Source organism: Sciurus vulgaris (genome assembly GCF_902686455.1).
Source record: "Sciurus vulgaris genome assembly, chromosome: 8".
Classification (NCBI taxonomy): domain Eukaryota; kingdom Metazoa; phylum Chordata; class Mammalia; order Rodentia; family Sciuridae; genus Sciurus; species Sciurus vulgaris.
In genome coordinates, this window is record NC_136468.1 from 131,328,842 (window position 1) to 131,346,362 (window position 17,521).

At 55.9% G+C, this 17,521-nt stretch overlaps 1 protein-coding gene across 3 annotated transcripts in view; it reads left to right on the plus strand.

The window, feature by feature from the left end:
* The window catches only part of GRK3 (G protein-coupled receptor kinase 3), a 117,345-nt gene that overhangs the window by 64,069 nt on the left and 35,755 nt on the right, over nt 1-17,521 (plus strand). For all 3 annotated transcript variants that reach the window (XM_079151334.1, XM_079151333.1, XM_079151335.1), the window contains 5 exons: nt 5,096-5,197; nt 7,056-7,130; nt 11,068-11,129; nt 15,058-15,109; nt 16,514-16,605. In XM_079151334.1, coding sequence (XP_079007460.1) covers nt 5,096-5,197; nt 7,056-7,130; nt 11,068-11,129; nt 15,058-15,109; nt 16,514-16,605 — 383 coding nt within the window. The remainder of the gene's footprint in view (nt 1-5,095; nt 5,198-7,055; nt 7,131-11,067; nt 11,130-15,057; nt 15,110-16,513; nt 16,606-17,521) is intronic.

Genomic DNA, 17,521 nt, shown 5'->3' on the forward strand with positions numbered 1-17,521 from the left:
TCAGTGTGTTGAAGTGCTCGCTTCGGGTTCCAGTAGGACAGTGAGGAAGCTGCGAAAGTGCCCGTGAAAGGGAGAACAACAAGGTCAGAGGTCAGGCTCCTGCGAAGAATTGCCGTCACTCATTAAACCAGTCTCTGGACACTGGTATCCAAAGAAGAGCGTCCTCGTCCTTGCTCCCTCGGAGCTTACTCTGAGAGCAGACTCAGCCCAGAGTGGCATATGGCTTGGTGGCCGCGTTAGATGGACGAATCAGAGAACATGAGCTTGTCAGGGGGCTGTTCTGGAAGTGGAAGGAGGAGAGCATTGTAGGTTAAAGTCGTGGCCAGGACAGAGTCCCTCTCATGGTGGGGCGGAGCTTGGCTGCTGGAGGACGGCAGGAGACCGGGGTGGTGTGGCAGTGAAGAGGGAAGCCAGGGGCGTGGCATGAAATTGGACTGAAGAGTATGTCAGTCAGCTTTGCGTTGCTGTGACAAAACACTTGAGAAAAACAACTTAAAGGAGGAAAGGTTTATTTGGCTCACGGTTCCAGAGGTTCCAGTCCACAGATGCTTGTCCCCATCACTGTGAGCTTGCAGAGAAGCAGAGCATCGTGGCAGGGAGTGCATGGTGGAGTGAATCTGATCGGCTGGTGGCGGCTGGGAAGCAGAGAGTGAGAGAAGGGGGCAGGGACAGTACCCTTCTGGGGAATGCCCCAGTGACCTTCTTCCCCTTCCACCTCCTGGAGTTCACACCTCCCAATAATGCCATAAAACGGTGACTCCATCTGCGGACTGACCCACTGATGAGGTCAGAGCCCTCTGACCAGTCACTTCCCACAGTCCCCGCTCCGAACATTGCTGCCCTGGGCTCAAGCCTCAGTACCTGGTCCCGTGGGAACATTTCATAACCACACCATGACAAAGAGGGACACAGGGTTTGGGGGAGGCTGGAGCCACAGATCAGATTCTATTCTCCAGCCTAGGGAAGAGGTTAATCAGGAGCGAGAGGGGTAGCGTTCTGTAATTGTCCCAATGGGGTCAAGGGGCATGGTGGCTGATGTGCCCCACCGTCTGCATCCGCGTCAGCTTCCTATCTGATTGTCCTGCTAATTGACAAGAAGGGCGTACAGATCTCCAGTTCCAGTCCCAGAACACGCATTCCTTCTCCCTCTCCTGGTGTTTTTGTGTGACTGTGGGCTCTGTTCCTAGGTGCGCGCTCAGGTCTCAGGGATGTCTCTCTGTAGAGCAGAGGCCCAGCCACAGCTTAAGCTCAGAGAGCAGAGCCGCGCTGGAATCTGCCTCCTAGTTGCTGGTGACATTTTGGGCCTTGAAGCTGGCTTCCCTGGGCCATGGAGCCAGGTCAGCCTCTCGTGCTGGCGTCTTCACGGTGGGCCTTTCCCAATCCGTCTGCCGGGTCTGCGTTTTTATTTGCAAAGTGTTTCCCGTAGGTAGACGTGGAAGGGTCTTGGCCAGCCCTCTCCTCTGACAGTTTCCACTTCTTAGTGGAATGATCTGAGCCGCGATGTGTATCTTTTAAAGGATCTGCTGAGTTTCTTCAACCTGTAAATTTGTCTTTCACCAAATCTAGGAAAATTGGTAGAATTATTTCCTGGAGCATTTTTCTACCTCTTCTCTCCTCTCTCCTTCTGGGACTCCAGGTGTAGGTATGTTTGATCTTTGGATATTCATCCCGTGTCTCTGACGCTGTCCTCAGGTTCAGCCCTCTTTCTTTTGGCATCTCCACTCGGCTCTCCATCCATCCCTTCAGGGTTTTATTTTGGATGCTGTATTTTTTTCTTCCGGAATTCCTGTTTGGGTCGTTTTAGAATCATTCTTTTTTTCTTTCTTTTTTTTTCCTCTGCCATTTCCTATCTTTTTCTTCATTACACGAGGCGTTTCTGTCGTGTCCAGTTATAAGAGCTGCTCTAACATCCTCGTCTGGTGGTTCCAGGCTCCGGGTCTTCTCGGATTGGTTCCCGCTGGTGGGCTGGCTGTCTTCTTGCCTCCGGGGCATCTTCCTGTTTCTTCTCAGGCAGTGACCCCCGAGGGCGCCGTGAGCAGGCGACCCCCGACCCCGTCATGCTCTCTGCTTGTCTGGCAGGCAGCTAACCCCAGCTCTGTGCCCCCTGCCCTGGGCCGCGGCCCCATCTTGCTCAGTCCTCCCCAGCCTTTGCAGGGCTGCCCAGGGTCCGCCGTGCTCACGTGTCATTTGGGGCCCGTTGGAGGTTTTGACAGAATGAGCGCCTGGGACTTTGGAGCTGTCCTTCTGTGACTTCCTGTTTTCAGCTGTGTCTTCCCTCCCGGCTTCTGTCCGACGCCCCTTCTCCACTGTGTGCGTGCTTCGGGGTGTTCCCCGGCCCCGCTGTGTCATGGTGCTTCCTGAACGTCCCACGTTCACGGCTGTCATCTCAGGAGCTCGACGCCCCTTACTTACCAGAAGCAGAGCCTCGTTTAGTGATGCGCTTTGAAGGTAAAGCAAACGTGATTTGTCGGCGAGTTGGCTGTGGAGGGCCCTGATGACCTGGGTGAGGGCCAAAGGTGGAACCGGGCCGGTGGTTCGTTTTTGGCTTAGTAGAGGGGAGGGTGGTTTGGACCTGTCTGGCTACAGAACAGAGGACAGGGAGTCGGGTTGGGAGTCTGGAGGTGCTTTCTAGATATTCAACTGGAATGGTGAACACGGGCTGGATACTTAGAAGCTGGAGCTCAAGGTCTGCAGTGTCACCCCAGCACAGCTGGTACCCGAAACCATGGGACCCGGCGGCTCTCCCCCGGGAGGAAGGAGCTGGGGGGAAGGGATGTCCTGGGAGCCCTGCAGGGTTCACAAATCAAGCTGAGGAGGACGAGCCAGTGACAGAGGCTGAGAAGCTGGGGCCAGCCCTGGAGGGAGAGATCCTGGTGGTCAGAGAAGCAGGGTTCATGGTCGGCTGGCTCCAGTGCTGTTGAGAAGCTGGCCAAGGTGGGGACAGAGGAGTGAGCCTGGGACTGGGTGGGGGATGACTTGGACCATCTTTCTCGTCCACCTCACTGTGGGCAGTGGGAGACATGGGTGGTGTGACCTGCAGCCCTGGCAGCTGTGGACGGAAGGTGCTCGCTCTCAGGGCTCGGGTGGTCTGGGCCCCGTGTCCAGCCATGAGTGTGTGCCCACAGCACACAGGAGCCACACCCCGGCGCGTGTGCCTTGCCGGAGGCCTTTCCATCCGGAGGCGGGGAAGACTGTCCACCTGCCGTGTGGACCCCTGCTTGCTCAGGCACCTGGACGGGAAACCCGCCAGAATCCTAGTGGCCGTGTGCCGCGTGCTTGCTGTGATGAAGGACATTCTGTTCCAGACGCCCTGGAGCTTGGCTGCCTGCTCTGCAATCCGTGGCCTTGGTGGAGAATGAATCTCAGCTGCGGCCGCAGGGCCCGCTCTGCCTGCTGAGCCACCTTCCCATTGTTCAGGTTGAGCTTGCAGGCTCAGGGCTTTAGGGAAAGTCAGCCTCGTGGCTCAGAGCGTGTCTGTGCGGCCGGGGCCGCCAGCTCACAGAAACGTCCAGGGAGTGAGCACTTGCTCAGCCAGGCGCCCCTGTGCCCGCGGGCCCCCTGGAACGTGGACTTGCCTTTCATTGCATGTGTGCTCTGCTCATGAGTGACAGCTCCGTGGAAGGTTTGATTTCTGGAGGCCGATGCAACGTCAAGGCAGGGCCCTTGGCCTTGGGTCAGCAGCGGTCTGCTCTAGCATTCGAGCATTCTGGGGGCACCTGCCGGAAACAAAACCCCCGTACGCATCGACCGAGCCCGAGACCTTTGCTTTCTCATCCAACTGTGGAGCTGCCTGGCTGCCGTCACCTTGCGGCTGGCAAGTTTGCAGCTGGCGCGACGTGTGCGGCTGTCCGCCTGCTCTCCCCGGGTCCTCTGGTGGTGCCTGCGCCCTGGACAGAGCCCTTTCCTCCTGGACGGGGCTCGGCCCACCCCAGCTTCCCTGCCTTTGTGTCTGAGCTCATGTCTGTTCCCAGGGAACTGCCTTCCAGGCCCGGTAGCAACCTGAGTGTGAACTGCCAGCGTTGGTCTCACTGAGGGGCTCTCTGGACACTGGGACGATCCCAGTAACTTCTCGGTGTGTGAACCACCGACTCGCCTGTGGGATCTCAGTGGCTCCGTCCCATCCTCACCCCACCCCCACCCCCGCCCCCCGGAACCGAGCTGTGTCTCTATCTGGAATTCCTAGAAGGTTTACAGGTGTTGATCTGAGCTGTCAGTCCGTCTGCAAGGCACACGGGTGACTTATTTCTGTTCAGTTACGACTTGCCCACAGGAGTCCCTAGCCCAGCTCGTAGCCCCCAGCACGAAAGCGCTCAGGTGCTGGGGAAGAAGCAGCCCACCATTAGACATCTTCCCAAAGTCAGCCTTAGGTGCCGGCCGCCCTCGCGTTGCCGGTCTCTGCTGCGGCTGTTCCCCCAGCTCCCTTCCCGTCCGTGTTTCACTCTTGTCCTTTGTGTTTCTGTAAGTAAGTGGGGACGCCTTTCTGAGGCCGGCGGAACCCTTCCCCAGGAGGCAGCCTCGTTGTCCAGCCCGCCCCAGCCTCCCCAGCTCTCCCAGGGCAGGGTTTGAAGGAACCGTTTTACTGATGCTTTTAGAGTGAGAAAACCACTGCTTTTATCCAGGGGTTAACTCCTTTCTAAAATATTTGCTTTAGTTGATTTTCAGGAATCTCTTTGTAGGAATCCTGACAATATTTTTTTTTTCTGCTCTTAGTTGTGGAATACCATGGCCGGGTGAGGACAAACCCCATCGTAACTCTTAGATCTGAATTACAGCCGAAGTTAAATGATTTGTGCTGGGGCCAAGGACAGGCAGGGCCGGCCAGCCAGGGCTAGTGTAGCGGCGGGTCATCGTAAGCACAGCCCTGTGGTCTCCTGACACCATGTGCTTCTCCATGCCCGCGGTGAGGCCCATGGTGGAGGAAAAGCCCTGAGTGTGTGTCTCCAGCTGAGTTTAAACCGCCACCTTGGGAGTGGCGCCTCCTGGGGACACGGGGGCAGTCTTGCTGGAACCCAGGAGGTAATGTCCAGGCTGGTAATGTCACCAGATGACGTGTCCAGGTGCCCTGTCTTAACACTGACCACTCTTCAACTCCCAGATCAAAGAGTACGAGAAGCTGGACAACCAGGAGGACCGGCTGAGCCGGAGCCGGCAGATTTACGACACCTACGTCATGAAGGAGCTTCTGTCCTGTTCCCACGTAAGCCCCAGCTCCTCGGGAGCCGGTCAGCCTGAGGGGAAGGACGGTGGGCGGTGCCTAAGAAGGACGGTCCAGGGCGGGGCCTGTCCCTTGCCCTGCTGTCACCTGCCGGGGAAGATGGAAGGGGTGCCTGCCGTGTCTCCATGGCTTAGGACGTTCCCGAAAGCCGATCCTTGCTCTGCAAGAAGCTGAGGAACTAAAATCGCTAGTTTAGATGAATCGAAGAAAAAGTCTCGATTCCAGACTTTCCAGAGAAAACCCGGCTTTACTATCTGTAACGCTCTCCTCTCACAAGTAGGCTAATCAAGTATCAATTGGTGTAAATCTTAAATGGTGTCAGTGAGTTAACAAGCAGGATTGTAATTATTTTCTTAGTTTTGTTCATGAGTGGTGAAATGCCGACTGGAGTAAATGCTTTTCCTTGTAAGTCGATGAACAGTGACATTCAGCCATAGGATAAACGAGGTTCTTCGGGAATTATTTCACCAGAAGTGAGTGGAATACTCGGTGATGAGAATTCGCTCTGCGAAGGCTCTGCATTAAGAACATTTTCAGCCAGGCGCAATGACACACGCCTGTCATCCCAGCGGCTGGGGATGCGGCTCAGTTGCTCGAGTGCCCCTGGGTTCAACCCCCAGTACCAAAAAAAAAAAGATGTTTCTTAAAGGAACCTACTGACAGTCCTGGCTGCCCACATTCAGTACAGTAGCCACGGGCCACGTGCATGGCTGTTTGAATTTGTTTGAATTATTTAGAATCAGATGGGATTAAGAATTTGATTCATTACTTCCTCCCGAGTCACATTTCTGGTGCCCACAGCCCACGTGGCCAGAGGCTGGCCTGCCCGGAGGTGCAGGTTCATGGCTGTGGTCAGGGCAGGACGCCCCTTGCACCCCTGCCCAGCATCCAGCTGCGCACGGCTCTCCAGAGGCTGGAAGGGCTGTGGCTGCTGGTGGCCTCCCGGGCCGCGCAGGTGGCTCCTTGGTCTCTGCACCCACCTTGCTTTGATGGAAGCAGTTTCTGGGCTGGAGCTGATTCTCTGCACCCAGGCCCCGCTACTTCTGGAATGGCTGAGCCCCAGGCGCACGCCAGTGTTCGCAGGAAGGCTTGTGAGCTCGGTTTTTAGGAAGTGCAGTGGCTGGCGGAGTTTTGAGCCCTAGGAGGTGGTTTTATTTTTTTATTTTTATTTTTTTTTGCGGTGCTGGGGATCAAACCCAGGGCCTTGTGCTTGCAAGCACTCTACCGACTGAGCTATCTCCCCAGCCCTAGGAGGTGGTTTTTAAAGTTATTCTTACTGAACGTTGTTCCAGAAGGCACAGGTAAAGTTCAGGGGGGCTGCAGTCTGTAGTTCACCTCAGTGGGGGCTCCACCTGCACAGCTCCCCATCCTGTGACTGCAGCCAGGCTCCCCTGAACGCACAGCCTCTGGCTGCCGTCACTGGGCATTTGATTTTTAGGTGAGTGTCCACGTGCCGCTTTACGTAGGAGGAGGTTTATGGTTTTAGAAGGCGGTTATCAGGGAGCGCAGGTGTCCGATTGCCCGCAGCTGTTGCGGGTGTTCAGTTCCTTTACACTCTATCATCCCAGTGACCTTGACCTCCGTGGGAGTAGCCGTCCTGTCAGGCCCCTGTGCTGCCACAGCCCGGGCTTGGGTCTGAGAACCCCGGACACCCGAGGGACAGGTGTGCATTGGGGCAGCCTCGCCGCAGCTGGAGGGTCTTGGAGGATGCTATAACCAGCACAGGTCGCCATTTAGCGACTGTGGTGTTAACGAGTCACCTGTTGCGGTATCGGGAGCCACCGAGGTTCCTCAAATCCATCATCATTCAAAAATCATTGTTTTTGATTTTTTTTGAAAGCCATTCTCCAAGCAAGCCGTGGAGCACGTGCAGCGTCACCTGTCCAGGAAACAAGTGACGCCGACTCTTTTTCAGGTAAGATAGAATTTCTTCAGGATAGGGGTCTCCGATCTGCTTTAGCAGTTGGACTTGGCGACGTGCCTTTTGCGGGTGCGCCTGCCCTAGAGGGCAGGTTCGAGGCCAGGTCCTCGTCTGGACCGGCGGGGGCTCAGCGCCACTTGCCTTTTCATTGAAATGGGCGCCTCTGCCAGCGAGCATGGTGCACTCCCTGGAGAAGGTCCCTGGAGACGGTCCCACGAGGACCACGCTCTAGAAACCCACCCGGGTAAGACAGTGGAGAAGAACGCCCTTCCACGTTTGACACTTTGATGCCTGCGGTGAACAGGGACTTCCCGAGATGCGTCCTCGCCGCCATCACCCTCCCGACCAAACAGGATCTGCTTTCAGGAATCAAGGGTGACTCCTCGGTCACCCTGGAGTCACAGCGGAGGCTCCCCGTTCCCTCAGTGCTCCTGCCTCCACCCAGCACAGCTTGGGGAGCTGGTCCCCAGCTCTCGGCCTGGGTGTGGCGGCTCCTCCCCGGAGCCTGGGCATAGAGGTGGCAGGAGGTTTGCCAAAGCAGTCCAGCTCTCAGAAGGATGAGGGAGTTTTTCTATTTCTACAAATTATTTTAAAAAAATGAAAGAATACCACTGTTGACGGTAACGATTTTCATAAGTGAAAGCGATCTTCCCTTTTCTTGGATTTTTCAGTCAGTCACAGGGAGGTAAGCTGGTTTTCGATTTGCCATCTTAGGACAGTATCTCTCGATGCAAAATCCAGAGAAGATACTGATTTGGCTCTTAGAGCAGTTGGACGGTCACAGATCGGGTGTCACCTTTCAGTCAGAACAGTCAGACGGCCTTTCCAGGAAACACAGGACCCGTCCGCAGGGTCCAGGGCGTCCCAAGCTCAGGTTCTGGAATCGGTCAGCAGCTGAGTTTCAGCTGAGGGGAAGCAGAAGCGGCCTCCCGCTCCCGTCCCTCGTCTGTGAGGGAGGTGGCGGGCCTGTCCCTCACGGGGGCTCTTGAAGATTCTGAACAAGGTCGCTTTTCACGGTCTGCCCACCCCAGTCCTCCCTGAACGTTGGGTCTGATCAGATTTCGCAGCGTCCACGCTCTGACTGCACTGTCTGCTCTGTGTTGTCTCCGTGCTGTTTTCCTGCCAGAATTTCGGTTCTCAGCTGCCTCTGCCTCGCGAGCAGAGCTCTGCGGTCGCTGCCGTGAAGGCCGCTCAGCTCTCCTCACCCCACCTGCCGTAGCACTCAGCTTTCCTTTAATCTAACGAAAGGCTGGAACCTGGATAATGCATGAAGAAAAGAGGTTGATTTAACTTGGTGGTTTAGAGGCCAGAAGTCCAAGACTGGACAGCCCATCAGCAGCCTCTGGCGGGGCCCGGTGGCTGCGGCACATCAAGGCCTGTGGCGCCATGGCAGGGAGGTGCAGGAAGGAGAGGGCACACCCCAAGGCAGGAGGGACGAGGCCAGGGAGGCCCGCTGCGCTTTGTAGCAGCCCTCGTGAGAACCGGCCGGCGTCCCCGGAGGGCTGCTGAGTCCCTCCAGAGGACAGCGTGGCGCCTGCTCCCTGCCCCGGGCTCCAGCTCTGACCAGGTTCTACGTGGAGGACCAGGTTCCAGCCAGTGACCCTGGGGACACGGTCAGGCCGTTCTCATTCGGGGTCAGCTTTTCCTCCGGCACAGGCGACGTCGGAGCCAGATCGTTCCAGGTGAGACAGGAGGGCACCAAGAGTCCTCTCGCACCTGCGAGCACTTCCGTTTAGAGGCTGTTTCCTCAGCCTGTCTTCGTAGGACACTTTACTCATTTGGTTCATTAAGAAAAAAAACGCAGGCGTGGTGTCGTGGTGACGCTGATGTGGCAGGGTGGAGTCTGCTCCACAGGCCAGGAGATGCCACTCGCCTTCCAGTGAGGAGTGAGTCGGTGCCACTCACGGGGTCCCATCAGAGCACGGCCGTCGTGTGGCCAGGAGTTGCCTTTGGGCCTCCTGGCTATGGCCGTGCACCGACCAGCGCGTTGGTGGGATCCACCGTCAGAACTGTTCTGAGGGCAACAACGAAACGCTTTTTGTTGACTTCCTTTTGTTCACCGAAATGACTTTGGAGACCTAAGTGCAGAGGCAGGTGTGGGGGCGGCAGCCGGGAGGGGTCCTGGTGGCGTTTGGGTGCCTTAGCGGCGCCCAGCCCTGTGCTCGGGACGGCCTCGGTGTGCTCGGTCCTCCCGGTGGCCTCGCGAAGCAGGCGTGACTACGCCTTTGCGGATGCAGGGAGCTGGGGACCAGAGAGCCGCGCGGTCGCTGGTAGCTGCACAAGGCTCCTGCCCTGCTGCCTGGGCATGTGGGGTGGCTCCTTCTGCGGGAGGGGGAGTTTCGGTCCCGTTGAGAAGCAGCGGTGTCCTGGGGGCCAGTTCCTGAAGCCGTCTGTGGACGGAAAGGGCGGGAAGCTGGGTGAAATGGGACAGCTAGGCAGCGGCCGAGGTTTCAGTGACTAGAAAGCCCGCGATAGCTGGAGTCGGCCCTTCGTAGATGGTGAGTAGCGCTGGGTCTGCTCTGTGTTTTGGAGTCTCTTGAGCCTCTTGGGACTTAAAGGACTCAGCCGAGATGGAGGTTGCACGTAGATGTGTCCTTGGGGGGTTTCGGTGCTGGAAAGAACTTCAGAGGTCATTCACCAAGGAGAACACAGTCCATGTGGTTTCAGGGACCACTCTCAAGACAGCGATGGCTTATCCTCGCCAGCACAGTCTCCTCTGGTGGCGGGAGAGGGTCCCCTGAGCAGCCCCGGGCGCTCATGGGCACGTCTACTTGCTGTGGCTCCTGCAGTCTTCCTACTCTCAGTCCGTGGAGACTCCTTCCTGGTCTGCTCACCCTCTCTCCTAAACTTTCAGGGTGATATATGAAGACACGGGAAATTTTAAGTCTTGCCTTGTTTAATGAACCTAGGGTATCAAGATATTGCCCCAGCCTGTAATCTGAGTGACTCGGGAGGCTGAGGCAGGAGGATGGTGAGTTCAAAGCCAGCCTCTCAAAAGGGAGGCCCTAAGCAACTCAGGGAGACCCTGTCTCTAAATAAAATGCAAAATAGGGCTGGGGAGGTGGCTCAGGGGTCAAGTGCCCCGGATTCAATCCCTGGTACCCCCTCAAAAAAAGATTTTCCCCCAAAGATCTAATTGACTGTCAAACTGTGAAATAGGGCCCTTTGCCTTTTTCTTGTTCTTGACTCAAAGGTCATCCATGAAACAGAAAAGGCCACACTGTTTATTTCATAATATGCGAAGGGTGCCCCCTGCCCCCCGCCGGGGAAGGTGGTGCAGGAGGCCTGGCTCAGCCCGCTCAGCCATCCCTGTCAGGCAGTGGCAATGCACCTCTCCAGCCCGGGAGCCTCCAGGTGCCAGAGGGCCGGGGTTACTTCTCCTCTGGTTCCCTCACCATTCTGAGGGGTATAAACCCCATTGCTCACGTCACTAAATATAGGAATTTACCTCTGTTGCTCTATCAGCGTTGAGTCTTCAAGCCTCAGTGTTAAGACAGATTGCAGAGGCTTTTTAGTTGTTTGCAAGATGTGCTACTTAGCTCACGGGCCCCATCCAAAATGATCCCATTGTTCAGAAATCATCAGGAATTTCGAGATGGTGACCGAGAACATCAGCCACTCCCGGGTTCACCCAGCAAGTCCCAGTCACTTAGGAAGTGTCAGCCACTTGCCAGGAGCCCCGTGAGGCAGGTCACAGTGGCCAGGGTGCAGGCCTGCCCTGCCCTGGTGGCCTCTGGTGGAGACGCTGTAATGTAAGTCGTACTGGTGCTAAGTCTGCGCACCCTGGGCAAGCACCCAGAAGGTTCCGTATAGAGGTCAGCGTCCCGCGAGCGTGCGGCTGGGGACCTCACCCTGAGTCTCACTGGTCTGTGTTTTCACTTTAATTCATGCCCATTCACACAGCATGGAATTTCTTTTCCATCCTTTCCAGCCATACATAGAAGAAATCCGTGAAAGTCTTCGAGGCGACATTTTTCAAAAATTTATGGAAAGGTATGAAACTTTATGCTTATATACGAAATCTAGTATTATGTGGGTGTCTGCCATTCTGCTCTGTCTGTGCTGTCCTTAAAATGTGTGAGAAACAGCTGGGCTGTGGCTCAGTGGTAAGCGCTTGCCTAGCACGTGCAAGGCCCTGGGGTCCACCCCCGCCTGGCGCTGCAAAAGAAAAAAAAAATCTTTTTAAATGTGTTAACTTATTCATTCGACAGGTGTTTGTTGGCTGTGACCCACGTGCCGGGCTGTGCTAGACTGTTTCCTCAGTATTTTGTGTTATAATTTGGGGGTTTATGCAGCCTCGCATCCCTCTGAGCTTCAGGTCTCTGGCGACATGTTCTGAACTGTAACTGGAGCAGGCAGGGGACCTCCCGTTTCACGCGTCTGGTCGCGAGACCTTGGCTAACGCACGCTCGCTGATTGTCATCGGATTGGCTGGCTTGGGTGCTGAAGGCCGACTCCCAAGCCAGGCCTAGGTGATGTGGGTTTGTGACCCTGTGCATCGCTGACACACCGGACAGACAGGTCCCTGTCGGTCACTCGGGCCGTAGCCGTGTTGGTCATAGAGTTCCGGAGTCTGTCACGGGACATTGCCCTCCTGTGCCTTTCCAGCCACCTCCCGGCCAGCTTCAGTGTCATAATGTGCTATGGGAATTGGACTTTCTTAAAAACAAATCTGCATTCACCCTGACCGCCCTTCCCTCCATACACCCGGCTAACTTCCAGACAATTGCCGTGACGATGGTCTCTCACGGCGGGAGCCGCGTGCAGCTGCTCAGAAATCGCCCATAAGAACAAAGGCTACTTTCTCACTGTCTTCTTCCCATCCTCAGAGAACTAAAGCAACAAAAGAAAAAGAAAAAAGAAAAAAAGGTAGTGTTGTGATTCCACTGGAGTCTGAGAATTTGCCTGGAGTAGAGTCAGTAGTTTGGGGAACTAATATTCATACAAATGGTCGCCCTCTTCTGAGTAGCAGCAGAAACTTCGCCAGAAAGCAGCCCAGAGAAACAGGGTGTGGGGCGCATCCGGCCGGGTGGCAGCCTTGGCCCTGGCCGTCGCCGCTGCAGCTGCTTCTGAAATCGACCTTTCCCTCCTGTGGGCCAACCTTGCTTTGATGTCATCCCCCTGGAAGAGGGAAGAGGCGGGGATGGTAGTTAAGTGGCAGGAGGCTTCTCCCTGGTGTCCGCTCCCTGGGCTGGGTGACTGCCCCTTGCTCCCAGGCTGGCTCGCGGGGTCTGGTCCTTTTCCTCCCCAGTTAGCCATTCGGGTGCAGCTGCTTGGAGTGTCAGGAGCACACTGCCTGTTTGGAAGCACTTACAGTTTGATGCAAATAAGTTATTTTTAAAGTCATTTTATGAATCCATACACCTTTTAGTTCTTTTGTGTTAATGAATTTTCAAGTTCAAAAAAAAAAAAAAAAAAAAAATCCACGTCAGGTCCAGAGTGTGGAATTCGGGGTTTTGCAAAGCACCTGCCCTCCAGACTCAAGGCGTTGTGGTGATCTCGTTGGAGCCCCAGGGGGCTCGTTGGGGAAGGTGACTCCCCACCTTTGCGGTGTGATAGGTGAGAGGACGCCCTCAGCTCGCAGGGTCTGTCTCTGCCTCCTCCTAAGCCAGGGCAGGGTGCAGGGTGGGTTCTGGGGGCTGGATCTGGGAGGAGGCCCATCCATGCCTTCTGGTTGAGGCCCAGGAGCAAAGCTGCTCAGGAGCCCCGAGGCTGCTTCACATTACAGCGGAAACGGTCTCCCACCCTTGCTGCTCCCATCAGGCATTGCTGGGCCCTTAACCTGGGGCTTCCTGAGGCACTTTGGGGGCGTCTGCAGGACTTGGCGGCCTGACGGTCACAACATGTCCCTCTGCCCCAGGTACTCATTAGGAATAATGAGCGCTCAGGTCACCGGCTGGAGGAGCTGAGCCTGGACACCCAGGGGCCCCATGCCCCCCAGAGAGGCACATTCACAGTAGACTCGTGCCTACTGGGCAAGATGCGCGTTTCCCTCTTCCTGGTTGGCCAGGCCTCCAAGGCAAGTTCCAAAGGTGTCAGATCACCCGTCACCAGCTCTGAAGTCCAGAATTTGTGAGAGAAGCCGGTGAGTGGTCCCTCAGACTGAGGGACCCTGCAGGCGGGCTGCGGGCCCATCGGTGCGGAGGCCACACAGGCGGAGCTGTGCCCTCTGCCTACGCCGTGCTCTCGAGAGCCGTTTGGAATGCCTCGAAGCTCCCCCTTAATCCACCACTTCATAAAGACGTCGGGGCAGAGGACATCCGGACGTCGCTTTAGATTCATGGAAGCAGGTCGCTAGGCGATGACAAAGAATTCTTCTGGTTTTGGATTTTAGTTTGATTATTACCCTATCCATAAAGGATGCTCACTTCTAAAAGGCCTGTCAACGAAGTCCCAAGGGAATCGTGATGGTTGGCCGTCTCCGGTGTTCTCCTTGGCGGACTCTGATAAATACCTTGCCCTTGAGGACAGCGTCTCCTACCCCGTTTCTTTCCCTTTCCCTCTGTTGATTCTAAGAACCCCAAATCCCGTGCCTAGCCAGGAACCTCGCCAGGGCTAGACGGGACCCAGCCATCTCCAGGAAGATCCTCTGCTTGCCAGAATCAGCCTAGTGGCCACCCCCACCCACCCTTGTGTATTTACGTGAGAATTTATCTCCTTATTTTTTCGGCCTCGTGCACACTGAGCAAGCCTCCACCACTGAGCCCGCCCCGTGAAGGCTGGTCGCTAGCAGACGCCTGGCACAAGGTGGCTCGCAGATAGGAGAAGCCACCCCCAAAAGGTGGCCCGATGTAGGGTGGGAGTGGGTGGATGCTCTTCCTCCCTCCTGGGTGAAGACGCTGGTCCCGCTGCAGACCGCTGCAGTTGAGGGAGCAGCTCTGCACCTGGGCCTGGGCCCCTCTTCTGCACCATTTGTATCTTTAGGAGCCGGCCTGAGTCTGGGGACAGATGCTCTGGGCTGCGGCGTGGCTCTGCCCGCTCTCAGTGGCCAGTGGCCAGGCCACTGGGAGGCCTCGGTCTTCTCAGCTGGCAAGTGGGGGTCCCAGTGGAGCCTGGGAAGGAGGAGGTGAGCAGGCCCAGCTCGCGGGGAGCCTGCGTTCCAGTGTGGGCTGCTCTTAAAACTATTTGCAGACGTTGATTTTTCATGTCCTTTGGAGCCACATTGTCCAACAAGACAGCCACTAGCCACATGCAACGACGGAGCCCTCGAAGTGTGACTGGTCTTAGGTAAAATGCAGAAGACGCACCAGCCACCAGAGACGGGTGTGAACAGGAGTGTGCAGGAGCTCACTGGTGGTCTCCTGGGGCTCCCGTCAGAGTGGTGGTGTTTCCATGGGTACACGGAATACGTCATCAAAGTCAGACTCTACGTGTGGCTCGTCTTGTCTCCCTGTTGGACAGTGCTCATTCCAGGACAGATCTCAGTGTAGCTTGTGATGGCTGAAGGAGACGTGGATTTTTTTTAAATCCATGTGAACTAAAGATATTATTTTATTTTAATCGTGAACTAAAGCTAAGGATGCCAGTGAATGCTTTGTGGAAAAAAAGCTATTAAAGAAAACTTGGGCAGGGTGGGGTGACCCATGCCCGTGATCCCAGCGACGTGGAAGGCTGAGGCAGGAGGATCTCTAGTTGGAGGCCAGCCTCAGCAATTTAGTGAGAGCTGGCTCAAAATAAAAAAATAAAGAGGGCTGGGCATGTGGCTCAGGGTTAAGAGGGCTGGGCATGTGGCTCAGTGTTAAGCCCCTGGGTTCAATCCCTAGTATCCCCCACCACAGAAATAAACTGCCCGCAGAAAAAATTGCCCTGTTTCAGAAACAACCCAAATCGTGCCATTCTGGTGTATCTTATAACATTGTTCTATACATCCGATTGATTTGCTATTTAATTTTCCAGTAACTATTTTTATATTCTCTTTTAGCGACAAATTCACTAGATTTTGTCAGTGGAAAAACGTAGAATTAAATATTCATGTGAGTATCATCTTTTTATTTTTTTCCTTCTTTAAATAAAAACTTCCCGTGGCTCCTTGCCCCCCATCCCGTGAGAAAATCCTTCATTCTGGACCCCACTCCCCGAGGGGTGAACAGATGTTGTCCTACCGTTTCGTTGGTGTGTTAGAAACCCCCCTTCTTCCCCCCAGCCAACAGCTGGAGGTTAACCGTCTCACATTCATGGCCAACGTGCTTACTGACGGAAGAAAGGGTATTTTAAGCAGCGACTGACCCTTTGACAAATATGATACTAAAAATACGCACCTCCTCTTTAATGCAACTTCCACATTCCGTCTCTCTCCATTCTTACAGTTTCTTCTCTTTTGCTTTTTATGGGACGTAACACTACAGTCAGGTCTACTCAGACACTATGATGTCATCAGCAAACAGGGCTTGTCTTGCAGTCACTGTGGGGTGACAGACGTGGACTTGGGGCCCTCCTCCCCCCTCTTCAGGGGTCTCGACTCTTAGCTCTAGTGTCAGTGGGTCCAGGGCGGCCCCTTTACGTCATGTCCCCAGCGCAGGGTCTCCAAGCTCCCTCCGTCCGCGAGGCCTGGAACTGGGCAAAGGAGTGGACTGGATTTTTATTTTCCCCTAGCCTCCCCTTGACAGCACATTTCCCGGCAGGATTTAAAAGCAAGAAGCAACAACGCACTTTTTGCGATCCCTCCTTTACCCTGGGGGTTTCTCTCAGTCGCTGCTCCTGGGCTGACCTGGGGTCCTCGGGACTCAGCATCCATCGCAAAGCCCAGGGTCCAAGAGCAGGCTGACGGGAGGCGGATGTGACGCTCCCAGGGTGGGGGGGCCCGAGAGACTCTCATCCTCAACTTGCTGGGATGTGTCCATGAGTCGGCCTTTGTGGTGGCCTGACGCCCCTTACCCAGGAGCCCTCTCCCTCCCCTGATGTGATTGACAGGAGCTCCCGTGGCTGCCTCTGCTGGGCCTCCCGGTCCTGTGGCCCCCAGTTCCGAAAACAGAGCCCCCCGCCCCCGACTCAGGCCCTTCCTGCCGTGTGGCAGCCAGAACTGTTGGGTTCCCCGGGCCTCCTCCTTCAGGGTAGCCGAGGCTGCTTCTCCCACTTCCGGATTCCCACACTCGCTGTGTCTGGCGATCTAAGGTCGCACGGGTGGCCAAGGACTGGATCCCGCTGTCCTCTTCCCGCGGGTGTCCACTCTGGGCCTGTGCTCCTGGGAGGCAGGGCGGGGGGGGTCAGGGACAATCTCACGCTGTGCACCGCATTCTTCAGCCTAGGGACAGTCTCCTGGAGGGGAGGGGATCCCGCAATGGAATTGCGACATGTATCTCGCATGAAAAAGAATATCTGTGACGACCTGCTGTGTCGTGTGTGATTTCAGGTTTTCACTCTGTGCTCTGATTTCACAGCTGACCATGAATGACTTCAGTGTACATAGGATCATTGGACGAGGCGGATTTGGGGAAGTATATGGTTGCAGGAAAGCGGACACTGGAAAAATGTAAGCCTTCGGTCTTCGCGTGTTTTACCGGAACTAGTAAGGGAAGTGTTTGCTTGCGTCCAAAGGAAATCCCTATGTAGCAATAGGGACGCCACGATCTCTTTCCCGAGGTGATTTACTGCAGAAGGGAGTGAGCCAGAGGCCTGGCACTCCCAAGCTGGAAGTCCGGGTGGTGCTGAGACGGTGCAGCCGGGCCGTCCAGGGGAGGGTCCTGGGGTCACACCAGGGGAGCAGGTCAGGTCCACGCTGTCCTGGACACATGTGGCCCCTGTGCCTCTGGATCCTGGCCTGTAAAAGCAGCAGGTGGACGTGGCTCGTCGAGAGACTGAAGCTTGGTTCCTGCCCGTTGGGGGCTGGCCCGGGGACTTTGGTCCTGCCGGATGCCCGTAACTGTCACTTGCACTTCCTTCACTTGGGTTGGTTGGTTTCCTCGGGTCAGCCTGTGCAGGTAGTCCACACATCCACTAAGTCGCACGGTGTTGCAGAGTAAATCATATGGCCTCATCCCTTCCTCCCGAATTATTATTTCCACTGACACTCAGGAAGCCCCAGAGGGCTCGTGCCCACCCTGTGGCCCGGGCCTGGGCGCGCTGGGCATGCTGCTGTTCCCGGCTGCCGGGACGGGCCCGGTGGAAACCTCAGCAGAGAGCCGTAGGCGCCAAGCAAGGTGTTTTGGAAATTCCTTTCGTGAACATGAACCGTTTGAAGAACACACGGCTCTGTTTGCTCCCTGTACTTCATCCCTAATGAGGCCGATTAGCGGCCGTTGATTGATAGCTAGACGCCTGGAAAGCGGCAGGGGCGTCCACCTGGGGCACTTGGCTCAGCCGCCCTGAGCTCTGATTAAGGAGCCCTGGTGGGTCTCTGGGCCCCAGCCCGCGAGACCACGTGCGCCTGAGCTCCAGGCGCGAGGCCA